This window comes from Porcisia hertigi, chromosome 30 (genome assembly GCF_017918235.1).
Source record: "Porcisia hertigi strain C119 chromosome 30, whole genome shotgun sequence".
Taxonomy (NCBI): domain Eukaryota; phylum Euglenozoa; class Kinetoplastea; order Trypanosomatida; family Trypanosomatidae; genus Porcisia; species Porcisia hertigi.
In genome coordinates, this window is record NC_090589.1 from 449,665 (window position 1) to 474,638 (window position 24,974).

Here is a 24,974-nt window from a genome sequence, read left to right on the forward strand (position 1 = left end):
GTGTGTGTGTGTATACATGTACAGATTTCGCTCCTTCGGTTACCTCATTTGTTGTAGCACTCACTTGGAAAGGCCAAGGAGGGGAGAGGAGAGGGGCTTCTCATTATTGAAGTAGCATCATATGCGCTCGCCGAAGGAGTACATCGGCGGTGTGCCCGTCGTTGTCCGCCTCGCCGACGACGATGTCCTTCACCCCACCGGCCGCCCTGCGCCTGCAGCTTTTGTGCTGCCTCGCACCACGCTGCTTCTCGCTATTGTGCGGGACCTTCTTCAGCTGTTTCGCCCGTACGCAGCGGCGCTGCATCCCGAGACGACGCAGGTGTGGTTCAGCGTCCGCAACACCCCGTTGTCATGGCTGTACCCCGCTGGTGTTGTCAAAGATTATGTGAACGAGTGCGTGCGCGAGGAGCGGACGGCACACCTTGCAGGGTCGTTGACGGCGTCCCCTTCCTCATCATCAGCATCAACTCTTCTCCAGGCTCATCTGTGCTCTATCCTGAGTGAGCCACTTGAGCTCTGCTTCCACATCCACTCTCTCACCAAGGGAAGCTCGCTGTCCCGCGCTGTCCCCCTTTACGTCAACTACGACAGACTGGAGGAGCACATCCGCATGGAAGTGAAGCAGATACACAAGGCTGCCTACACGGTCCTCTACGGCAACTACGCCATCTATCAGCGTGAGGCTGAGTCAACACTTCAGGCGGCCGTCGGGTTGGCCCTTTACCGGCCATTTGACGGTGCTGCACATGAGCAGCTCGAGCAAAAGCGCTACCGCGATGGCGCCGGTGTAGGCCATGACAGCCTCTCTCCGAGCGCTAGCCTCAGTGGGGGATATCCGGTGCCCGTCGCGTTCACATCACCATACCTCCTGTCAGAGTATCAACAGCTGCTCCGCGGACTCCTGACGCCTCGACCGCATGTGGCGTATCTGATCCGACTCGGTTTCCCCTTCGCATATCGAGGCGCAGCGGGCCAGAGCTCGAACGGGTGTTTGCAGTATGATTCTTACCGCGTCTCAGCAGCCCCAGCATTGGCACTCTCGGCCACGGCGACGGAGGAAGCAGCTGCATCAGCGATCGAGCCAGATCATCTGCCTCTGGGGCTCCTGCTATGGCGGTTGTTCCGTGTACCAGTCCTGCGGTGGGAGGCGCAACAGCCACAGGAACACCCCATCGAGGAGAGAGTACCAGCTGCCACTGCAAATTTTTCGGAGACGGTGCTCAGTGAGGCGGAGCGCACGTATCAGCAGCTACTTCGCTCCCTAGCCCCCTACTACGCTGACCCACCCCCTTGCGCGACACATCAGTTCGAGAGCAGTGAGCCGCTCTTGACAAGCACTCCACCAGAGCCACCGGCGTGGGCGGCGTGGGAGCGAACAATGGTGCAAGCCTTCATGCGGGACTACGAGGAAGGCCCTGAGAAGGACGGCCTAGGGCTTGTGTTTGTGGAGGATTCTGCGCTGTCTACCCCACCCAGTGCTCGTCGCCGCGTGCGCTTTGTGGTGCAGGGTATTCAGCCCCCGCTCTCTACTCCCGGTAGTTTTCTGGAGGCAAACCTCTCCTCCAGCGACCGGGCCATTTTTGTAACTATTCAGGTGTGATGTCAGGGAAACTCTTCACAGGGAGGGGGACCTAGAGAGTACATCATGCGACCTTGCACAGTGGGACTGCTGCGCGCTGCTTTCCTGCTGTTGGCATCTTCAACTGCAGTTTGTATGTGTGTGTGTGTGTGTGTGTGTGTGGTGGCGGTGGGGTGAGGGGTCACACAAATTCGCAATGTTGCCTCGCTCCCTCTTCCGCCTTTTCACTTTTACTGTCGCCTGTGTTCACCGCATCGAGGGGTGTCTTCGTGGTGATGTAGACTTTCCTGTCGCTGCGCTCGTGCGCTTCGTTGCCTTTTGCCACCTTCCGCATGATTGACCCCACGAGAGTCGAGTAATGAATAAGCTCTGCTCTTCTCTTTCGGGGGAGCGGGGGTGAGGGGAAGGAGGGGAGTTCTCAGCTGTCTCCCAGTCCTTGCGAGCTCATGATTTCTTCATGCGCGGCCGCATCTCTCAAACACCTCCACGGCCATTTGCAACAGATTCGGTGCTCTCGCTGAAAATCAGTGTGGAGGCGCTTCTACTACCCCTACTATTCACTCTCAGACGGTGCTCAGACAACCCAGTCGTCACTCCTCCTCCTCCTCCCCCCCCCTCCACATTTGCAGCAACCGGTAACCTTGGGTGGTTCCACCTTAGCCCACTGTGCTGCATTTTTTCGATTCACTGCTTCGTCTCATTTTTCACACTCCACCCCCTTTTTTGAAATAAAAAAGATTTGCGGTGGCAGGACGTCGTCTGGCAGCGGCAGGCGGGCAAGAGTTGGCGGCCGGGTATTGAAGTCCGTTACCCATCTCTCTCTTTTTTTTCCTGCCATGTCTACATACGTTCCTCATCAAGTTGTGGAGGACCTTCTCCTTCAGGCTCCTCATGTGCCTGAAGCGCTTCACACCGTAGTGAATCTGGTGTGGTTCAGTCTAGTGAACAGTGTACGCGATTCACCCGCTGAGGAGGGTGCCGCCACCACCTCCGGTTTCGACGCTGTATCTCCGGCGCATGCGCCGCCGGTTGGGTTATGGGAAGACCTCGCTGCACTTTTCCAGGACACGACAGCCGACCATGCCGTCTCTGTTCCTGGTTTGGATGGGTGGGCGAGTGTGGCGCATAGCAGCTCCCCTGGCCATAATCGTACGGTATATTCCGCATCACCTTCAACGACTACCGCAGCGCTTATTCCAGCTTCTGCCCCAACGCCAGGTTTTGCGTCGGATTCGTCCTCTTCCCCTCCATGTGTGTCCCGGCCTGTGCCGGTGGTGGAGCTCAGCCCGCTGATCTTGCGGGTGCTCCTCTGGTGGGCTGGCCGCCCTCAACTACCGCTGCGAAGCAGCGAAAACACTGTCAACGCCGCGCAACAGTGTTCGAGTAGAGGTTACATCAACCGCGACGGTGGGAGCGAGGGTTCAACAGGCGGGTTGTTCGGTGAGGGTTGCGACTGCGGCCTTGTGCTACCAGAGCGACACGGCGATGGGATGAGGGCGCAACCGCTGCGGCTGCGCATTGCTGAGATCTTCACCCTGCTGTGCCGCCATGGCGGTGGTGCAGCTGTGTCAGACGCGCTCCTCTACGGTTCTTGCCGCACGGCCTCAGAGCTGATGGCCCAGCGCTGCCACATTGTGTTTAGCAGCTTTTCCAACGCACGCTGGAAGGTGGCAACAGCATTGACCCCTACTCCATCCACGCCCTTGGCTCTCTCCGCGGGGCCGGTGTCCACAGAGTCATTTGCCTCACCTCATTCAGACCACCTCCGTGCAAGTGCGCGCAGTGGTACGCACGTCATGAACCAAATGCTATGCGCGCTAGTGGATCTGCACACATGTGCTGCGTCTGCCACGCGAATCCCTGAGATGAGACCGTCACCGTGTTCCACGACTGGAACGATTGTGGAGGCAGACGTGGTTGCGACAGGTGTGCTGCTCCGCGCTCTGCTTCACTGCCCACCGCTCCACAAGAGAATTGTGCGACTTTTTAGCGGCGACGTTCATGCGATAGAGCCGCAGCACCACAGACGGGGAGCCCAGGACGTTGAAGTGGTGTCATCGTCCGTGTCATCTGCGCAGTCTCCTCAAATGTTTTTACCGCCTTCATCCTCATCTGGAGGAGTCGACATGGTGGACACTCGAAGGCATCTTCACATCTTCCTGCCTGTCCTCACTCACGCATCGCCAATCGTGTCAGCCGAGTCGTGGCGGACGCTGGCGGTTCTGTTGTTCCCCTCCCCAGCTGCTTCTCTCAGCTCTGCGGTGCGGCGGCTGCTGCTACTTGTGCCGGCGTGCCCGTTGCAGCACCTCCTTGCAGCAACTCTGGCGTTACCTGAGGACGACAGTGATGGCACACGTGCGAGCGCACCGCTGAGACCGAAGCCTGCCTTGCTTTCGTGTTCTCATCCAATGGCACGCAACAACGCATTGCGGCTCCTCCACGTACTCTGCACCTCCACCGACCTCCCGCCAGCTGTTCAATCTCTTTTTCACCAAAGCCCCGCACTACTGTGGCGGGTGTTGCGCCTTGCCGCGGCAGTCTGTAAAGGAATAGCAGTAGCTCATGTGGCGCTGGTGCGACGCGTCCTCGTCGACTACGTCATGTTTTCTGTTGAGCACCGTTGTAGCAGCGGAGGTGGTCGTCCCTACCCGCGTACCCGTTTCAGTGTCTCCACCCAGACACTTCTGCGTGAAAACAGGGGTGCCCTCGCTCGCTTCTTGGCGTCGACGTATGCGGTCTGGGAGGGTGGTGATGGTTTCTTGGCGCCGGAGGGTGCGGGTGGCGAGTGGGCTAGCGCCTGCGCCACCGCCTCTGCATCGATGGAGAATGGCTACGATGAGGGCCAAATACTGGCAGTTCTCCACGCGTTGTGAAGATGCGCGGCTACCTGCCTTGGCACCCCTCCCCCCTTCCACATATTACTATCGTCTCTTGACGGCTTATATACCCCGAGGACCCGTCGTGCTCTTCGATGCTGAGGGGGTCAGTGAAGGGACGAGAGGAGGAGGAGGAGGGGGAGGGGAGAAAGGGGGGAAACGCTCACTGGCCCAGCGTGAGGGGGACCGCACGGCCTGCTCGCTCCGAATATACATATCGTCACCTCTGCTCCCTTCATTCCTCATTGTTGGCGAGGGTGGCCACACACCACTTCCCACACGATAAGCAACGGGGCAAAGCGCAGGGGTGGTGGTGAATCGATAAGGGACGGAGGGCCTGCACAGCTTTTCTTCTTATCGGCGGCTTGCTGCCGGTTTCACGCCGCCTCTGCACGTTTCTCTTAACACAACCGCTATTGCCTTGTCCCGCATTTCGCGTGACCTTCAACGGTGTACGCCATCTCTTTTTCTGCATCTCTCAGCGTTCCTCAAATCTATTCAACCGCTTCTCCATCTGTTTCTCCCCCCTCTTTCCCCCTGTTTGTGGGCTCGCGCTCGTCATCTCGTGCCCTCCCCCTCTCCTCCCCTCCAGATTACATGGGAAGCTGTTCCCTGAGAACACGCACACAATCTCTTCCAATCGAAAAAGAATTACAGAGGTGACTGTCACTGCACTCCTGCTGCAGAGCCCTCCTTGCATGGGCGGTGATGGACTCTCAATCCTCCTCTGCGCCTCTCGCTGCTGAAGCTTCATGTGCGCTGTTCCGGCCGAAGCAGCTTCAGCTCAGCGAGGGCATCCCTCTCGGCTCGGGTGCCATTGGCCATGTCATGCAATGTCGTCTGCGCTGTGCTGCCGCCCCGTCGCTGCCGGTCGTGGTGAAGATCGTCTCCAAGATTCAAGCTCTACAGCAGGGTAAGGTTCAGAGAGTCATGAACGAGAAGGCGGCGCTGGTTCGACTCGCACCGTTCCCCTACGTGGCTCGTCTCTATGGTACTAGCCAATCCGAGGATGAGCTTTACTTTGTGCTCGAGTGGCTGCCCCACGGTGACCTCTTGCAGCACATTCGACACGTGTCACGAGAGCGTGTGCGGCAGTACAACGATACTTTAGCAGCTTCATCCGTTTGCCGTACGCCTAACCAGGGTGCTGTCGGCAGTGGTGCCAGTGGAACCGCACGAGACTGTGTCTCGGAGCCGGAGACATCGGCGTCGACAGGTCCGCCGACACGAGTGACTTCTATTCCAGACAGCAGCACAGCGCTCCGTTGCCTTGACTTCCACGACATCCAGCTCATCACAGCTCAGCTGGTACTCGCCCTCACACACACTGCCGCTAGAGGTGTCGTGCTGCGCGACTTGAAGCCGGAAAACGTGGCGTTTGATGAGAAGTACCGGGCCTGCTTGCTGGACTTTGACACCGCAGATCTGGACGGCCTTGCGAATGTGCCAAAGACGAACGGCGGCGTAGCCTGCCCTCCACCGGTCGATGCGGCTGTAGTTGAAGGGGTGGGCGGGGGTGATGATGGCTATCGAATGAAAGCAGCGGATCGTAGTGGTGACGCATCGCCTGCGCCACGGCGCCGTCTCACTGTATCTGAAATCCAAAATATGCGGAGAAAAACGGCGAGCTTCTGCGGTACGGCACAGTATGTCTCACCGGAGATGGTGGGTGAGTGCAAGTGGAGCTTCAGCAGCGACCTATGGGCCCTCGGCACACTTGTCTACGAGTTAGTCTACGGAAGGCACCTCTTCTGTGGCATGAACCAGTTTGAAGTCCTCCAGAAGGTAATCGACGGCCGTTACGCCGAAAGAGAGGAGCTGTTCCCCCGAATCGACTTTGCTCTGGACCCGGATGCAGAGGTGGCGCAGGGCTGCGGCGGGTGCCGCTTCGATGCCGTGAAGGATTTTATTCAGCGGCTGCTCGTGACAAACCCACAGAAGAGGCTTGGCGTGCACCCCACCACACATTGCTTTGACGCCGCGGCGTTGCGTGGCCATGCGTTATTCAAAGACTTTCAGTGGGAGCTGGTAGAGGAGCAGCTCTGTACGTTTCGCATGCGCCGGTTTAACTCAGAGAGCTTAAAGCCGACGAGGGCTGAACCAGGCGACGAGAGCTGCACCGGAAATTCACTGAATGATGTCACAGCTTCTGCATCGTCTGCCGCACTAAAGTCGCTTGCGGCCGCCTGCGTTGATCCATCAGCATCGCTCGCCTCTTGCTATCACATTCTCCCTTTCAACGACCCTGCATACGCCGAGTACGTTTATCGCGCGACCGCCGACGTGAACCCCTTTGAGCAGTTTCTCACAAAAGGGAGCGCAGGCGAGGCAACCGCGGCAGCAGCAACGTCAAACGAGGCAGCAGACTCAGCGAGTGGCAACGCGCCTGTAGAAGTGCCGACACCCGCGGTGGATTCTAGCCCCAGATCCGACCAGGTAAACGAAGAGGACGACGCGGATGACGTGATTGATGATGTCGGCATGCACTACACCGGACACTCTGCAGACAAGGACTTTCAAGAGTAGCTCGACACTGCGTGAGATGGACGTGTACCCGTGGCTGTGATGTCTTTCATGTCGTTACCTCCGAGGGCTGGATAGACCACGTAGTGGACGGGCGACGGCTTTACCGTCAGACTTCTCTCACCTCTATTTCCTCCATCCTCAACGTTATAGACTACTACTCTCACCTCTTGGTAGCGTGTGCACCTTGGATGGACAAATCAACTGAGGTGTCTCCCCCCTCTTCCCCTCCCCCTAGTACACGACTCGAAAAGGTGTACAGAGCTTTACCTCGAGGTGTGTGCGTGTATATGCCACAATGGACAGCCGTAGAAGTGATCTACTACACTTCGCCGCCGCTGCTCACGTATGCACATCCACGCCAGTGCATCCAGCCAAGGCGCCTCTTGAATGGATGCACTGGCCATACACTGCTCCCAATGATGTACTAGCATATTACTTACCTGCCTTTGCGCGTGCGCCCATTCGCATGTTTGCATGCATGTTTACGTGTGTGTGTGTGTGTTATTTATGAGAAGCCGGGTACCAACGCTCTTAATGCATCGCGCTGTCTCGCTCACCTCCCCCCTCCCCCCTCCGCTCCTCCGATCCTACACTTTGCCCATAGCGCCAGATATTCGCACACAAGGTGCTCACACGAGGAAGGAGTGGGGGCACCAGCGGAGTATGCTGAAGCACCGGAGATTCGCGGTGTGTGTGTGTGGGGTGGGGGGGGGCGGAGAGTGAAAACAACCAACAACAAACAGGCGGAACACACCAATCGCAATGATGTCCAGCGTCGTCCTCTCGCTCAAACTTCACACGCGCTTCATATTGTTCAGTTTCCTTAGCTTTGTGCGCCTTCCTACCCACTGGCTTATGCAACTGACAGTATATCTCTCCCCCCTACCTCCCTCCCCTCACTACCCCAGAAAAGTAGAGGGAGGGAGGGCGTTGCTCAATGTTCACGAAATGCGGATAATGGGTGGGTCGGATCATTTGCATTCTGTCAGGTTTAAAAAATAAAAGGTGCCGGCCACCGCCGTACTTGTTCTCTGTTTCTCCCTCCCCTTTTCCCCCTGCTGTGTTCTTCTGCGTGCGTCCAGTCCTTCCCCCATCACGACAAGTAAACACACAGACAACGCATCCGGCACACACACACACACACACACACACAGCTACATAGCTACACAGATTCGAACCACCGGAAGCCCCCCCCCCCCCAGTCGAGCCTCTACACCATCATTTTTCTCTGTTCACGATTTTCGAGCGCATTGCATTCAACGCGAGAGAAGGTAGTGAGTGAGAGCTTGGCTTGGGGAAGTGCTCCACAACAAGGCTGCTAGTGTGTACCCCCCCTTCTCATACCTTATTGTCGGGTAGCGACTAGGACACTCTCTCCCCTTTCTCGTCCCCCCCTTTTTTTCACTACACACTTTCCCCGATATGCTGGAGATTACGAGCCTTGGCCAGTTGCTGTCGTACGTGCAGCGCAGCGATGTGGTGACGGTGGTTGACTTCTATGCCGACTGGTGCGGGCCATGTCAGCAGATCAAGCCTCAATTCGAACAGATGGCCCGCTACTACGACGCCAGCAAGGTGATCTTCGCTAAATGCAACGTCGACCGCAACCGGGATTGCGCCAGTCGCTACGGTGTCTCCACAATACCAACTTTTATCGTCTTCCACGCCAATGAGCGAGTTGCGACGGTTACTGGCGGCGATCTCGGTACGGTGGAGCGTAACATCGCGCTTGCTATGACCCTCATCCCAGAAGCTTCGGCTCCTCTGTCTGCCCGCGAGCCAACGGCGACGCGGGAATCGGTTCTGGAGGTTCAAGATGCATTCGCCGAGCAGATGCTACGAATTGTGGAGGCCAAGAGTACGAAAAATGCCATCCTCGAGAAGGACAGCTGTGACGCCGCATATTCGTTGCTTAAGGCCAAGACACCGTACGGTCTACTTTTGTTGCCCTATCTCGCATCTGATGCCTTTTCTCCTGTAGCCTTTGGCGCCCTCTTCACCAACATCGCCTCTCGCGGTGGGGCTGAGCGGCACGATGGGGAGTATCTGATCAACCAGGTCCTCTTCCATGTCGTGCGTATCACGACGTGCATCTCCTGGGATGATATTGGCATTGTGCAACAGCTGCACAACGTGCTGCTGTCGCTACTTGGCTGCCCACAGGCGCAGGCCGCGCTGGTACGGAGTCCATTCTTCACAAACGCCTTGGTCACCACCGGCTCGCAGCTCGAGCGCACCACATTCTTGGGTGCTCTCTTTGGTCTTGGGCCGAGGCCCATGTCCGTTCTCGTGCCGCACGTATTTTTGCTCAGGGTATTGAATCTTTTTCCCCCAAAGGAGAAGGACGAGGACCAGAAGGTAGTCTACACCATACAGAAGCAAGTGACGACTCTTGCGAAGATGAATGTGCAGTTAGTGCAGTGTCTGCTGCGCACCAAGGAGACTCGCGACGCAACGCTTCGGTACCTTGGCAGGGCCCTACAACTGAACGAGGATTACCTGAAGACGATGCACCACGACAGCCCCATCAGCTCTCGCTACTTTATGGTTCAGCTTCAGTCCGTTCTCATCGACCTCGCGCTTCCGATTTTCAAGTTACGTGGCAGCAAGGACGACATGAGTAGCAGTGGCAGCTATGACTATAGCCAGATCCCAGCGTACTATCTGCTCGACCGCCTGCTCGGTCCGCGTGGCACTGTCGTGTCCTTCGGCAGCGACGTCGAGCGTGTGACGCACTACGACGACGACAACCCGCTACCAAGCCTACCTGCGAACCGCGTTGCTTACAAACCCTTCGTTCATCTTTTCTTCTTGGCGGTCCGCGCTGTTACGCTGTGTGCGGCCGTATTCATTGACGAGCACGACAGAAACGCGCGCCAGGCCACTCACCCGCAGGCGTCGCCGCAGCAGCGCAGTTTTTACACTGCAGAGAAGCACTTGCTCGAGGGACTCATTGAGTCAAGCGAGCTTAGCGCAAGCCGTCTCGAGTTCCTCAGTCACCTCGCTCACTGGCTGCTGGGGCTAATGCGCGTGGACGACCAAGGTATTCTGCCGGCCCAACCGCCCACGGAATGGGGCTACCTCCCGCAGTGCCTCGTCGACTGCGTGATTCGTTCCACGGGCATGGCGCCGTTGGATGCCCTTTACTCCGGCGCCATGATTTCCCTCATGCTGGTCTTGATGGGCAACACCAAGTACTTCCCAAAGCCGCACACTCACACCCTTTTCGCATCGTATTTGCTGCGGCTGCAGGAGGACTACGAGACACGTAAGGCGCTTGAGCAGCATCCGTGGTTCAGCACCCACATTGTGCGCGCATGCATGGAGTGTTACATAACTGTCGAGAAGTCAACCTACGAGCGGGTCCAGGTGCGCTACGAGCTTTCATACGCCCTCAAAACGTTTCTCAAGTCGAACCTGTTGTGTGAGCCGGTGCGGGAGGAGATGGAGATGCAAGCGAGCAACACGATGCTGGAGCGCTTCTCGCACATGGCGGTTGCCGAGGTGAATGAGGCGGTCGATCAAGTTATCGATACCCTCACGAAGATGAACGAGATGGTGCGGTCCGGCGCTGACCTGTCGGAGAATGCGGTGGCATCGACCGGCTCGGAGAATGCTGTGGGTGGGTCTCCTGGGCAGAACCAGGCGGGCTCCCAGCGAGGCAATTCGACTCAAGGTGAGGGGGCTGACTCCGATGGGGCGGAGGACGACGTAGACGCGGAGGAGAACGCGGACGGATCGCAGACGTATCACCAGCTCGGCATGAGCCTCCGCTCGCACCTGATGCTCTTCACCGTCTCGATGGACATGTTTATCGAGTTGTCTTTGCAGTTCCCCAAAGGGGTCTCGCAGAACATGGTGGCAGGGCAGATCAGCGAGATGCTGGCCCGCAGCCTGATGGCCTTTGCCGGCCCCAACAGCCGGAATCTGAAGATACAGAACGCAGAGCTCTACAACTTTCGCCCCAGCGAGGTTCTGATGCGCCTCGTGGACTGCTTCACTCATTTCCGGTCCTCCCAGAACTTCCTTCGCTGTCTGTGCCGCTGCAGCATACCCTCCTCGGAGATTTGCAGGGTGATGAACACTATCGTGCAGCGGGAACTCGTCTCTGGAGATCTCCTCTGGAAGCTTTCTGAGATGGCATCGGCGGCGACTGGCGTCTCCCAGGTGGTGGACAACGAGGAGGCTCTGTGGGATGATGCGCCGGACTTTGCCTTGGATGCGTTGCTATCCACTCCACTCCTTCAGCCGGTGGCACTGCCGGCGGAAGTGAAGGATCTCAATGATTTGGTATACGTCAATCAAGAGACCCTGCACCACCTCCTCCTCTCCGATAGCAAGCACCCCTTCACAAAGGAACCGCTGACGGAGGACCAGGTGGCGGTGTTCAACCGGCGGCCTGACGTGGCAGCCGCCGTACAGGGGCGATGGGCTGCTATACAGAAGTGGCTGGCAGATGCGAAGGCTGCCAAAATGTAGGCTGTGAGTTGGTCATGTGCGCCAAAGGGGGGAGGAGGAAGGATGGATAGTGCAGCGATGTGTCCTTGGTGTCGGCACTTGATGGTGAACCCCAAAAGAAGAACTGACGGCCGCTCACCCCCCCCAGACACCATCGACTTCGCCTTCTCTTTTTTTTACACCTGGCTCCCTCTCCTGTTTTTGTATTGCTCACTCGAGTCCTGCTTCGGCGACTTTGCGTATATGTGCAGGGACTGTTCTTCACGTTGTCTTTGGCGCCACCGTCTTTCGCTTTTTGTGTGCCTATTTCTTCTGACCCCCTCCCCCCTTTTCTATTACGCTGATGTGCTCGACCGACCTTCCCTTGTTCGTCCATTGTAGCATTTCTTCCCAGACGCCTCATCATCATCTTACCTCCTCGATATGCCTCCTCTCGTATCGTCGCCCCGTTCTTCGGTGTGTGTGTGTGTGTGGGGGGGGGGTGACTACCCCTTGACGTTTATGCCTGTTGGAGACCACCTCTCGCCACCTGAATCGTCTTGCGTGGCGCACTCGCGCTCCTCATCCTTGTGTGGGGTATGTGAGACGAAGGTCGTGGGAAATGAGGGATGGGGTGCGTGATGTTGATAGGCCGAAGCTGTGTATAATTCCAATGCTGATCAAGGCTGCCCCGGAGCGTGACTTTTTCCCCTCTCACACGTGCCCAAGGTCAGGTGGACGGAGGGAGGCCCCCCTCAACATTTGTGTGTGTGTGTGTGTTTGTGTCGAGGTCCAGCCCCTCTCCCCTTCCCAGATCCCGACCCACTTTTGGTGATGGCTGAGGCGGGCGGGTGTGTGACTGGGCGCGAGGCGGAGGCCGTGCTGAGCTGCCCGACTCTGATTTGCTGTAACGCGTGTGGTGCGAGTCTGTATGACTTCCCGCGAGGGATGTGTGCAGAGGTTTTGTGTGTGTGTATGCAGTGGTGGTGTGGTCGAGTGCTGTCTGATTGCCATGTGGCTGAGCTGGACGCTGTGAAGGGTAAACAAAATGAATTTCGAGGTGTTTCTCGGTGCACAGTGTGCGTGTGTGTGTGTGCGTGTCTGCGTCTGCGTCTGCGCATTGGCCACTCGAGGAGCATATCCTCCGTGGCGTAAGCCGTCCTTTACAGATCCTTCTGCCTCCCCAAATTTTCGAATCCTTCGTTCTAAATCCGTTTCGTCCCCTCTTCCCCCCGCTCTCCGTCGCTTCGTCTTCCAATAATGGAGTTGAAGTTGGCGTGAGCACACCGCCACTCTTTCCATAGCCAACACCATCCAGGTGTGCAGGGCTGTTCGTTGCCTCCCCCCTTCTCTGATCCAGGGCCCGTCACAGATTCCCGCTGGTGCCCCTCCCCTCCCCTCCCCTCCCCCCCCCCTTCGCCCCCTTTACTCCCTGGCCAGAGAGGTAGGAGTAGTAGTAGGAAGAGGAGGGGTCGTGCAAGATACTTGAAGTTTTTCGTTTTGTGCGTTTGTTCAGTGTTGTGTGGACGCCCGCTGGGCTGCCACCGTGAGAGACGTCGAAGGTGAGACAGAGCCGGTGACTCTCCATAGCGCCATGCTTCGTTTCGCGTGCGTCAACTTGGGTCGCTGGAGCTCCCGAGATTTTTTGCGAGGCCGCAGCAAGCGAGCAGGCGCTGTTCATACTCGTCATACCCACGGCCGGCAAGGCCGCTACAAACGCCTTTCGTCCATCACGAGCAGCATTCGTGACGGCCGTCGGCACGCTTCAAATCACATACAAGGGGGCCTTGGTCTGAAGTTAGGCGGTGGCCTTTTCGGGCTGCGTATTCCTCGTCAGCACCAACTATCTCACATGTCGAAGGAAGAGTTCGAGTTGGAGGTGTATGGGCATCCGAACATCACCAATCCATACCGAGAGCACGTCGGCGAGCACCCCGACCTCAAGAGCGTAATGATGAACGCCACTGTGGCGCTGAGGCTTGTGGTGCTCCTGCCCAAGGTTGCGCGCGGGCCTGCCCAGCGCGAGGGAGACGATGTGCAGGTTCCAGAGCAGTGGTCGAGTGTAGTGCGAGAAGTGAAAACGGCTCTCAGCGCTCTGTCAGCCAGCGGCCATCAGGCTCTGGGTGCCGTTGAAGTGCATCTGGCAACGTTGGAGACCTCCGTTAGATGTCACTGCCCACTGGGTGATATGGCGTTGACTCCGCCCGCCGACGGCGGAAAGGAAAGGGGCGCTGGCCCAGACCTGGAGATGGGCTTGGCCCAGCTTTATCGTACTCACAGCTGGTTAGGAAACCAGTTAAAGCCGCTGACCGAAGTGACACCGCGTCATCAGCGCCGCCCTGCTGCTTTCATGGGTGTGGCACTACGCGCGCCTTTGTCGAAGTCCTCGTCGACGTCGTCGGGGTGTTTCGCTTCGCCTGCGTCCTCAACGTCTTTTACATCCTCGGTGTTGGCCAGTCTCACAGGGGGCGATCATGCGCCACCGCCCAGGATCCTGCACACTACAACTAGCGAAGCTACTCACATCCCCTCCCTGTCACCGATCCAGGCAAGATCGGTGGCTAGCGATACTCTAGATGCTAAAGGAAAGGGAATTATAGGACTGGTGCGTGAGTGCAGTGCCACCGAGCAGCCCTTACTGCGTCTGTGTCTGCGCCCTGGCGCACCTGCGAGCTCAGCGATGCACCCGACTATGGGAAACAGTCGTGCGGCGACGAGTGCAGTGGCAGCAGCGGCACCAATAGTGACTCGAAAGGTTCTCAAGGAGGACATCGACTTCAACGGCGAAGCTGGGGTGTGGCGCTTGGATCGGTCCCCTCTGCCGGAGCTTCTTCGCTGGCACTACTGTGCGCAAGACCCACGCGCGCACAACCACGACGCACTGCCTCATCATCGCCGCCCTCTACCCGTCTTGCTCGTGGTCGACTGTTCCACGACCCCCAGAGGTACGGACCACGCAAAGACACGGGGTACGACGTCACCAAAGCCCGTTGCTACGCTGATGCCGCGACGTTTCTCTCTCGAGTTGGAGTCCGCGGGGTTTAGGCTGCTAGCCGAGTCTTCTTTACTCGAGGTCGCCAAGTCCCTAGAGGCATGGATGCCGGCGCGGCAGTGGGAGGACTATGTCCAGTCCTGTGCACATGGATATCGCCAAGGTTCTCGCAAGTGCGATCCAGCTCCACAAATGGCGTCGCCGTAGGGGAGAGAGCGCGAGAGAAATGCCGCTAATGCTCTCCCCCCCCTTCTCCTCCTCCCCCCCCTCCTCCCCCCACTTTGTCTGTTCCACTATCCTCTCTTGGTGCACACGGGCCCTCTTCCAACATCATCTCCCATAATCCCCTCGTGTGTGTGTGTATGTGTGTCTGCAAGCACGTGCGCACTCACGCACACGTCGGGGCATTTCGTTCGACATAAAACACAACGAAAAGAAACAGAACATCCGGGGGTGGGTACAGGCGGGTGTATCGCAGCGATGACAGCGCTATCGTAAATGGCACATGCACGCATGTATTCCTGCCAATACCCATGTCAACGCTCCACGGATGTCCCCCCCACCCCACCCTCCCTTCCTTCCTCCCTCTCCCTCTTCATAGAAGAGGAGGGGGTGGGGTGGGGATGAGGAGCACGCCTGTCGTAGTAGCCTCCTTTGCCTTTGAAGGGGAAGTGGCGGTGGGGGGCAGCACTCACAGAGGTGCTGTGCTGTGATTTGTGGTAATGGAGGCACTCTCTCTCTCTCTCTCGCTCATTGTCCCATTCTATGCTTATCTGGTGCATCTTCTCTTTTCGTGGATGTCTTTATCCTGTGACCAACCGCCTGCAGTTCTTCCAAGGTGCCCTTGCACAGAAAGTGTGTGTGTGTGTGTGTGCGCGCCTCCCGTGCGGCGAGAAGGTGATTCCTCCAATACGCAGTCCTTCTGGCCTGCGGTCTCCATAGCGAGCTGCCTCCCCCACCCTCCCTCTGGCCACCTCGACGAACTGGGCACGCATTGATTCAGTTGACTACGGGCATTCTGGATTCGAAATGCGCTGTGCGCGCGCCTTGTCCACTGGTCGTCGCTTTGTGGCACCGCGACTGCCGGCGTACGTGACCACTTTTAGCTCAGTTTACCTCTCACTGATTTGTGATGATGGCGCTGCATTTCAAATCAGTCGTCGCTGTTCCTCCGCCTCGGCTCACGGTTCGCGGTCGTCCGCAACTGCGAGCGCGTCAAAACTGAACTACTACAGCCATCTAGGGGTTGACACAGACGCAACGCTACAGGAGGTGAAGACCGCCTACCGCCAGCTGGCGCTGAGGTACCATCCCGATGTAGCGAGAGAGGAAAACAAAGCCCACGCGGAGATGCTCTTTCGCCGTGTTTCGGAAGCTTACGAAGTGCTCTCCGACCCGGAGAGGCGTCGTGCCCATGATACCGAACTGGGCATTCAAACGCGCCGCAAGCAGCAACCGTCTGCTGCTGGAGCGTCACGTGCGCAGTCGTTCTCCGCGTCTGCGCGAATGCGGAAGGACACCGCCTCAACTACCTCGTCGACGTCTTCAGCAGCTCAGCAGCAACAGCATCGTCGTCGATATCGAAAGCCGTTTGTGCGCGGTGATGCCAATCGTGTCTTTGCTGACGCGTTCGACGGGAAGACTCTGGACGAAATTTTGTTTGACGCTCAGCGTCGCCGACGCCAAGAGAAGGCTGCAAGCGCGGCAGCGGCGCGTCGTCGTGATACGAGTTGCAGCTCCGAACATGCAGCGTCCAACGCTTCTCCCAAATCGTCTTCACCGTCGTCATCGATCCCAGAAGAAAGCGTCGCTCTGGACCGCGATGCGCGTCTGCGTCATATCATGGAGACCTCCGCTGAGTCATTTGCACAGCAGGCGCAGCGTCAGTATGGACACGGCATCATTCGCCACATACGTGCCTCAGCCACTTCACTACCTCGAGGCCCGGCCGCCCCTCCTGAGGCGTACATGCCGTTTCGCCCGTTTGTTGGCATGCCGATCCCTCCAGGTGTGCAGACCCCACCAGAGCCCAAACTGGGGAAAGTACTGAGCTCGCAAGAGGCCACTGTAGATGGCAGCAGCACACCAGACTCTCACGGCACCGCGTGGTACGAGATACCGAAGCAGTTCCATACGCACCAGCATGCCGACGGCACACCGCAGAGCCGTGTTGCGTCTTTGACCAAGGCAACCAAGTATATCCAAGGCATGCCGCACAACATGGGCCAGCTCTACTCGTATCACCGCCCGTACTAACAACAACCAAAAAGAAGCATCTCACACACATATATATTTATATATTTATATTCATATGTATATATATATATATTTATATGTATATTTATATGTATGTGTATGTGTGTGTGTGTGTGTGTGTGAGCCAAAGGCCCCCCTCAGAGGGTCAAGGTGCTGAGGTGTGGTGCGCCATTTGGTTCCCGCTTGGCGCCCACTTCTAACACTGTCGTTAAACGAAGCAAGAAAAAAAAATAAAATAATGGAGGAGGAGATGCGCACGCGCGCGCACACACACACACATCGATGTGGAAAGGAGGCGGGGTCAGAGATGATGATGGATGGTGTGTGCGCGCGTATCTATGCAGCGCACGCGTTATAGTCGACTCACCTCTCTTCACACATGTACAGTCTCGCGAGTGAGGGAGCTGCTCGAGAACGCAGTGAATACTTGCACCCATTGTCACTCTCTATTTTGTTAACTTTTTACTGCTCTCTTGCCTCGCCGCTGTTCTCGTGCATCACTTCTCTTCACACACGAATACCCCCCACACACACACACACCCACACGTACACCCACACTCATCCATGTGTTGTTTTTAATTGTGTGTCCGGTTCTGGATCAACATGCGAAAGAGTATTTGTGTCTCACTGTCACTTGCAGATCTTCTTTTCTGTTCCTCTCATCGCGTCAGCATTCCCCCCTCCCTCCCCTCCAGGTGCAAACAAGCAGTGGAATGCGCCGTCTTGCATGTCTGTCAAGTGCCGCGGCCGTGTCGGCTCTTTCGGCTGGCATTGCTGCCAGTGGTCCCGCGACGTCGACGACCGCGCCTTTCCGTCCCATCTATACCACATGGGGGTCCGTGCCATGCGAGGGCGCGTCATGCGAGGAGAGCTGGCTGAAGCGCATCACCTCTCATTCTGAGTACCGCAGCTTCGAATTTTCGCATGTGCCGGAGGTGGATGGGCCCTCGGGGCTCAAGCTGAACGCCATCGAGCGCTACCTCTTGAGTAGCCTTGAAAACGACACCGATCGTTTGATGCACGTCTCGTGCGAAGACTTCGACTCATACTGGCACGACCGTGTGAGTTCGCTGGAGATGCTCTACAAGATTATTTACACAAATGAGTACCCGCTGTACCGCTACATCTTCGGCAACTGCGCACACAAGACGGCAGAGAAGGAGTACCTGCTTTGCAAGCTGAATTACCTCAAGAGCGTTCTCTTCTGGATTAGCCGCGGAGAACGGTGCTACACAAGCATCGTGAAGGCACGCTACTACGTGCAGCGCTGCGTATGGAACGCTTTGGAGCGTGAGCGCTACCTGTGCGCTTGCGTCGAGGCTGTCGACTCCTTCAGTAAAAAGGTGCCAGAGGAGCTGCGTGAAAAGTTGATGCCGGAGCTGGAGATGGCCATGGTGAGCATGCGCCATTGGATATGGGACTGCCCCAATGGCAAGCGCACCTTCACGCGACGTTTGGCATAGCCGTCGTCTTTGTTCATGCCAGCGCTGTAGGCGAAGTCCAGAGGATGTGCGAAGGGAGGAATGCTCGATGGCTGGCCGAAAGCCATATCTGAGCTCCGTCGCAACGTGTGTGTCACCCGATTCCCTTTTTTTTGGATGCACGCATGCCAGTCACGCACGTCCTGGAGGGGTTGCGTACATGAAAGCCGTTGAGGCGTGCAGTGCGCAAGATCTTGTGGTCGTGTGCACGTGTTGACGTGTCGACGGCATCCTCCCTATCCTTTTCCCTTTTTAGTTTCTTCCTCATCGCCGTTTGTGTACTTGGGTGTGATTTCGCATGTCTTCTCATTTTTATGTATCGTGTACGCTTGTTCGCGAAGGCAGTCTCTTGGCGTGTCGTGTGCGCGTCTGTGTGTGTCTGTGTGCACCACTGCAGCCGTAGGCTCCCTCTCCTCTTTCCTCCTTCCTCTTTCCCCCCTCCTTCCCCCCTTTTCCGATGAATGTGCGGGCTGATGTGCGTCTAAAAGTGTGTCTTCGTGGAGGGATGAGGAGGAAGAGAGAAAATAGTTACAGGGAAAAGGGGGGAGAGTGTCGCTAGGTGTCACTGGAGAAGGTTTTTGCACCGCTGTTTGTGTTTGTTTTTATTCCATAATCCCTCTTTTCACTCTCTTAGTGCATGTGTGTCTGGGTAGTTGCCCCTCTTTGCGGTTGAGAGCGCACTCACTCATTCACTATTCGTAGCATATAGGCAACTCTGATGGTGTACAAATATATATATATATATATACACATGTGTATGTATGTGTGTGTGTGTGTCTAGATGAGCTTTCGGTGTCTTTGGGTGTGTTATAATTTCTGCGCCTTTCTTGGCGTGTACTCCAGTGTAGGTGTGTTCGTGCCGCTTGCCTCTTCCTCAGCAGCAGCGAGCGTTCGACTGGCACGATGCTGTTAGTGGCTGGGTAAGTCTACTTTGATCAGTTGACACACATACATACACGCGCGTCCACAGACAAGAGGGGGGGGGTGCACACATGCACACTGACTCAGGTACGTTGTTTTTCCTTTCACACGCACGCAGAGAAAGAAAGAGAGGGGGCACACACTCTCACTGAGGTGTCTACCAGCGCTCATAACGTTAAATGACTTGTCTTTTTTTTTGCTTGTTATATGTCATTATCATGTCATGTCATTTTTCCGTTGTGTGTGTGGCTGATATCTCTCCTCATCAACACTTCGATCACCACCACCACCCCTTCACTCCCCCACCACCGTCTCCATTCCATTTCGTTACGCATTTTTTTTTACTGTCCGTAATGATTTTGGGCTTCGATTTCTTTCTGGCGGTCTGTGCGTCGCTCTCTTTCTCTCTGTCCCCTCTGCGTGCGTGTTTCTGTGTGCAGAATTCGATCAACGTCTTGCTTTTCTATACCCAGAGTACACCGTGGTCCCTACCGCCCAGCTTTTGATGTGCCGCCTTCTAGCCTTCTGGCCTTTCGACTCTCACGGCGGCCTTGGTGCGCCACCGGCCACCAATGCGTCTACTTCGAACGTCGGTCTGCGTGCGCGTGTGCACGCGTCTGCCTTTCCACGGCACAGCTGAGCAAGCACCGCTTCTGTTCGTCTCGCCTCTCTTTTCATGTGTGTCTCCCCATATATGTTACTGTCTCATCACCATCTGGTGCATGTGTGTGCTGTGTCTATGTGCGCTTACCTGTCTGACTGTCTTTCTGCCGTCGCAGCTCATGTGCGCGTGCCGATGTTTTCTATGCGGGGGGTGTAGACGACAATGATCTCACGTCGTTGCCCCCTTCCCCTGTTGGCCAACGTATGCGCGTCCCCTTTCCCCCCTTTTTGAATCCCCGATTGAGGGGAGGGGAGGATCTGTTCCCAACCGCACGCGTGGCTTCGTCAGTAGTGCAACTGTGAATATGTGTGTGTGTGTGTGTGTGTGTGTGTGTGTGTGTGCACCTGTGCGAGCATCTCCGCTCCCTTTGTTTCTGTTGTAGTTCATGATAGCTCTGGCTATGACCACACAGCAGGGACATCCGACAGGGGAAGCGCCACAAAGGCTGGTATGTGTCACGGACAGCGCAGCCTTTTTTTTTTTGTAGGGGAGAGGGGGGAGCAGTGGGCGCTGCTAGGCTCGTGTGCCATTGCGCCTTTCCCCACCTTGTCCCCACGTCTCCGACTCTATTAGAACCAACGCCTAATCCATACCAGGCGCGTGCTATCATCAAGTCAGGGTCAGCCAAGGCCACCGTCACGAATTCACAGCTTACCATGAATCTGTGATTATTTTTCTGTGGGAATCTCTCCACGTCCCCGGTGCTCAGTGGTGGATGATAAGGGGGGAGGGGATGGGAGAGGAGGGGTGTGACGGCCACTCTCTGTGAGACATTGGACTACCTGTGCGTGGTGATACCATAACACATGCGCGGCTGCTCATCTCTCGAACTTATCTACTCTCTTTCTCTCTCACCCTTCCACTTGTTGTTGACTTTTCTTTCCTGCTGGTTTCTTTTTCTGCGCCTGTGGTGGTGGTGGGGGGGGGGGGGCGGCGCCGGCGGCGTGGCATCCTCTGAACTACACTGTGCGTTCAACATATGCCCTTCCACACTCACACACACAAATGTGGATCGCATTATCCTTTTACTCGCCGATTAGACGCACGAGCACAAAAGTATCTCTATAATTAGCTGTCGTTCTACATTTTTTTCCCTGTGATTGTTCTTTTCCCCTTTCTCTTCTTCCCTCCCTCTCCCCTTTCCCCTCTTCTCCTCCCCCCCAACACGCACGCATCACTACCTCTTTTCTTTCCCTTCATTGCCCCCCCCCTCTCGTTTGTGTATATTCTCTATTGCAGAAACAGTTTTGCCCCCTTTCTCGCTTGATATCGATCCGTGCCTACGTGATACGGACATTTGTAGAGAGTGGTGCAGAGATTTCTCTGGTCACAAAGCGCGGGGGTGTACGTGGGGACGTGCGCGCGCGTGTGTGTGGATGAGGTGGGCAAAATTCGTGCACACGATTTACCTAAATTTTGCATTTTCTTGAGGTCCACACGCCTTCAGTCACAGTGGCTTCTCGCATCCCCTTTTTTTTCACTTCGTCCTATCGAAATCCCCCTCTCCCTGGCGACCACCGTCGCCATTGCATTCAGCTGACACACACACACACACACACACTCTCTCTCTCTGGTTCCGTGAGTCTTCTGGTCGTTTAACCCATCTCGTACGTTTCGTTTTACATTGGTAAAGTGCCTCCTTTCCGATGTCCAGCATCGACATGTACGTTGACGGTGCCGTCGCCTCCATGTGTGCGACGGTTATTTCAAATCCATTCGATGTGATGCGGACACGCATGCAGCTGCAGGGCGAGTTGTGCAAACGCGGAGAGTACAGGGTGGTGTACCACAACCTCGCGCAGGGTATGCTGCGCGTGGTTGATGAAGAGGGTGCGCGGGCATTGCAGAAGGGCCTTTTGTCATCCGTGATGTGGCAGGTGACCCAGAACGGGATTCGAATCGGACTCTACCCTGCTGTGCGCGCAGAGATGAGCCATGCATGTGGGTCGGATGCCATCTACGTCTCGGTGCTTGCGGGCGGCTTGTGTGGCTTAGTGGGCAGCTACGTCTCTTCACCGTTCCAGATGGTGAAGATTCGCCTGCAATCACAGCGAAATACAATTGTGACAGCGCATGGCTCTGTGCTGACGAAGGCGACGATTGGGGAGCAGTACGACTACGTTGGCGTTCGCGATGCGTTCCGCAATATCTACAGCGCGGGTGGTCTCCGAGCGCTCTGGAAGGGTTCGCACATCGCGGCGCAGCGCACGTTCGTCGGCTCCGCCGCACAGCTTACCGCGTACGATCTGGCGAAGCCTAAACTATGTGAGGCCACTGGATGGGCTGCCTCTGACATGCGTGTGCACTTGTGTAGCGCAATTGTCTCGGCCTTATGTGTGGTGCTCGCCATGAACCCGCTTGACGTCGTCATGACGCGGTCTTTCAATCACCGCGTCGGTGAGCCCGCGGTGTACTCCTCAAACCTCGCCGCCGCAACGTGGAAGATCTACCGCGTCGAGGGCGTGCGTGGCCTGTACAAGGGCTCCTTGGCACTCTTCTCTCGCTCCGCGCCGCATAACATTACAACGTTCGTGACGCTGGAGTACCTGCGCAAGCTGCGTGAGCGGTACACGAACCGGTCATACACATCTGGGTCGACGGTGGACAAGTCGATCGGGTTTCGAAAATTAAACGGAGAGGCAAAGGAGGGTAAGGCATAGTGCGCTGAGTCCGCCACCGCTGAGTAGTAGCGAGCGGTGTGAGACACATGTTACACACTGAGATGATCGCAGCCCAACAGTAAGACGAAGGCGCTGATCGTGCTGGGGATCCTCGGCGCGTTCTGCATCCGTCGTGTTGGCTGCTACTGCTTCCCCCCCTTTTTCATTTTTATATAAAGGCGATTGCGTTATGCGCGACGTGGCGGTGCTGAACATAGGGAAGAGGGGGGGGTGGCGGTGAGGCAGAGGAGAGGCGACACCAGCGCGTCATTTTTGATATTGCACGCGCCCCTGAGCCGGTCGTGTGCGACTGCGGGTTGGCACGCTGTAGTCATCGCGGTCAGCACGTCCAGCTCCAATCACCGCTATCTTTTCCTGAGATGAGTCAGCGTTGGGCGTGCGGTCGACAAGAAAAGGCTCGGTGAAACGCAGGTGACAAGTGGAACTACCACATGTGTCACCATCATGATGGTGGGAAGGAACGGCGTCGCTGTCTTTTTCAAATGCACAGCCAGCTGCACCAGCTTCATTTTTCCTTTTCCGAAACAGGGGAATCCAAAGGACCCGTGAGCCCCAATAAAGGGAGCTGTACATAGTTGAGAGAGGATGATGGAGAGGCCCACACCCTTCATTGCTCTGCCAAGGACCCGCTTGCGCGCGGGTCTCGTGAACGTGTGACAACACGGCGGCGGCGGTGCATGGAAAAAAAAAGGGAGAGGTGGGCTATCCTGACCTGACTCTTCAGAGAGGTGCGCCCTCCCTCCCTCCCTCCCCTCTGGAGAGAAGGGGGGCTCTTGACTTTGGGTTTCTCTGTTTTCTTTTTTTTTCTTTTCCACGCGCGTGTTCTCTTTCTGTTGATGCGGTTCTTCTATATCCCCCCTCCTCTTTTTTTTTAATGAAGGAATGCGCAATTGGCACTACAGCGTGAGTGCGCTCTTTGTGCGCATCTTACTTGTCATGGTGCTCCGATTTTTCCTTTCTTCTCGGTTATCAAAAAAAAGATTTTTCATTTTTCTACGCTCATTTTCACGGTGGTGATCTTTGGGCACTTCACCAACACCCGTGCGTCGTTTCACTCTCATGCAGATGCACAAGAGGGCGTAGGTCAGATCGGTGCATCTATCACAATTTTTTCACCGCAAGGCCCCCCCTCCCCCTCCCCCCCTCCAAAAAAAAAAGGGGGGGGGAGTGAGGGAAGCTGGACTTGGTATCACAGCAGTCAAAGGTGTCCCATTGGCTACCCCTCTTATTATTATCGGTCCTCTTTCGTTTCCACTCGATCGCAGCTCTTCGTGGGATGCCGCTGCGGCTGCTGCAGGCTTCAGGCCTGCTATGTGGCCGGCAGCTAACCCTGCTACCGAAGTCGAGGCAATCCTGCCGTATCCCACACTTTCACTTGAGCCTCGTGTCCTCACTCACTGAGGGAATGCGTGCGTCACACAACAGCTCCTCCAAGGAGACGGGGTACTACCGGCTAGGAAATCCCAAGAACATCATCATCGACCCCAGCGTCTACGAGATTCGAACGATGCGCGGCAGCGGTCCGGGTGGCCAAGGCACGAACAGCAGCAGCAACAAGGTTGAGCTGCGGGTGGACGTGGATCTGCTGTCTGAGTTCTTTGATGACGAGCTACTCTCAACACTGCGGCGCAACGAAGCCGGCGGCGCGCTCACCGCGGACGGGACCACGATTGTCGTGAGTTGTCACGAGCACCGTAGCGCCCTTCAAAACAAAGAGGGCTGTTTGCGCAAGCTGCAGGCGCTGCTCCACAGGGCGTCCTGGGTACCACCAGTGGAGGCTGACCCCGTTGAACGGCCCTCCTCCATAGTGACGGAGCACAAGGTGAGACGACGCAAGAAGAGCAACACGGCCCGAATGACCAGGTCCGCGCGTAGTGGGTCCTGGTGAGCTGAGAGAGAGAGAGGGCTGGGTGGAGGAAAAAAAAGGGCGTAAGGACTAAGTGAGAATTACAGTTTTGCGGCGTGTGTGTGTGTGTGTGTGAGTGTGGGTGACGATAGGCTAGTTAGCCGTCTATTTTTCCCGTACAAACAGCACTGTGTATTCCCTCACACAAGTATATCCATGTATCTGTTGTTGTTTCTTATGTGGATGCTCTCCTCCCCCCTTTTTTTTGCGTTCTCTCCTCCACCCGTGCTGACAACGGACACTGACAGGCATACCTGCGCGCACCTCGGGAGGTGTCCGACGCGCCTTATCCTGCAAAACGGTTATGTGCCACGAGGGTTTTTGTTTTTATATACCGTAGAGCGGTAGTCCATCGATATTTTTTTCGCTTTCCCCCCCACCCCCGTTCATATGCTGGGCGTCATGCTTTCACGGTGTCTTCATCCGCTACGGCCTTTACGGATGCTGGTTCACAGACCTTTCATCCTTACTGTCTTCTCGTCCCTCCTTTCTCTTCTAAATTTTCCACTCTCGCCACGCCCAACACCGTGTACGTGGAAAGTTTTTTTTTTGCTCAGCACCACGTCTGATCGCCAGCGTTTCGCTGATCTGCCCCCCCTTCTCCCCCCACTCCCCACACACAACCACAAACATAAACACACAAACACTTCCCCTC

The 24,974-nt window shown here is 56.5% G+C and overlaps 9 protein-coding genes across 9 annotated transcripts; all 9 read left to right on the plus strand.

The window, feature by feature from the left end:
* Positions 1-121: 121 nt before the first annotated feature.
* JKF63_02896 (uncharacterized protein) lies at positions 122-1,600 on the plus strand (the record flags this gene model as incomplete). The annotated part of the gene is made up of 1 exon (XM_067898920.1): positions 122-1,600. The coding sequence occupies one exon, from the start codon at positions 122-124 to the stop codon at positions 1,598-1,600; it is 1,479 nt and encodes a 492-aa protein (XP_067755364.1).
* Positions 1,601-3,069: 1,469 nt separating this feature from the next.
* On the plus strand, positions 3,070-4,452 carry JKF63_02897 (uncharacterized protein; the record flags this gene model as incomplete). Its single annotated transcript, XM_067898921.1, has 1 exon — positions 3,070-4,452. The coding sequence occupies one exon, from the start codon at positions 3,070-3,072 to the stop codon at positions 4,450-4,452; it is 1,383 nt and encodes a 460-aa protein (XP_067755365.1).
* A 711-nt stretch (positions 4,453-5,163) lies between these two features.
* JKF63_02898 (uncharacterized protein) lies at positions 5,164-6,981 on the plus strand (the record flags this gene model as incomplete). Its single annotated transcript, XM_067898922.1, has 1 exon — positions 5,164-6,981. One exon carries the CDS (start codon positions 5,164-5,166, stop codon positions 6,979-6,981), a length of 1,818 nt encoding a protein of 605 aa, XP_067755366.1.
* Positions 6,982-8,403: 1,422 nt separating this feature from the next.
* Positions 8,404-11,460, plus strand: JKF63_02899 (uncharacterized protein; the record flags this gene model as incomplete). Its single annotated transcript, XM_067898923.1, has 1 exon — positions 8,404-11,460. One exon carries the CDS (start codon positions 8,404-8,406, stop codon positions 11,458-11,460), a length of 3,057 nt encoding a protein of 1,018 aa, XP_067755367.1.
* Positions 11,461-13,012: 1,552 nt separating this feature from the next.
* Positions 13,013-14,617, plus strand: JKF63_02900 (uncharacterized protein; the record flags this gene model as incomplete). Its single annotated transcript, XM_067898924.1, has 1 exon — positions 13,013-14,617. The coding sequence occupies one exon, from the start codon at positions 13,013-13,015 to the stop codon at positions 14,615-14,617; it is 1,605 nt and encodes a 534-aa protein (XP_067755368.1).
* Positions 14,618-15,439: 822 nt separating this feature from the next.
* On the plus strand, positions 15,440-16,900 carry JKF63_02901 (uncharacterized protein; the record flags this gene model as incomplete). Its single annotated transcript, XM_067898925.1, has 1 exon — positions 15,440-16,900. One exon carries the CDS (start codon positions 15,440-15,442, stop codon positions 16,664-16,666), a length of 1,227 nt encoding a protein of 408 aa, XP_067755369.1. The 3' UTR covers positions 16,667-16,900.
* Positions 16,901-17,379: 479 nt separating this feature from the next.
* Positions 17,380-18,129, plus strand: JKF63_02902 (uncharacterized protein; the record flags this gene model as incomplete). Its single annotated transcript, XM_067898926.1, has 1 exon — positions 17,380-18,129. The coding sequence occupies one exon, from the start codon at positions 17,380-17,382 to the stop codon at positions 18,127-18,129; it is 750 nt and encodes a 249-aa protein (XP_067755370.1).
* Positions 18,130-21,378: 3,249 nt separating this feature from the next.
* JKF63_02903 (uncharacterized protein) lies at positions 21,379-22,392 on the plus strand (the record flags this gene model as incomplete). Its single annotated transcript, XM_067898927.1, has 1 exon — positions 21,379-22,392. The coding sequence occupies one exon, from the start codon at positions 21,379-21,381 to the stop codon at positions 22,390-22,392; it is 1,014 nt and encodes a 337-aa protein (XP_067755371.1).
* Positions 22,393-23,689: 1,297 nt separating this feature from the next.
* JKF63_02904 (uncharacterized protein) lies at positions 23,690-24,301 on the plus strand (the record flags this gene model as incomplete). The annotated part of the gene is made up of 1 exon (XM_067898928.1): positions 23,690-24,301. The coding sequence occupies one exon, from the start codon at positions 23,690-23,692 to the stop codon at positions 24,299-24,301; it is 612 nt and encodes a 203-aa protein (XP_067755372.1).
* Positions 24,302-24,974: the final 673 nt, after the last annotated feature.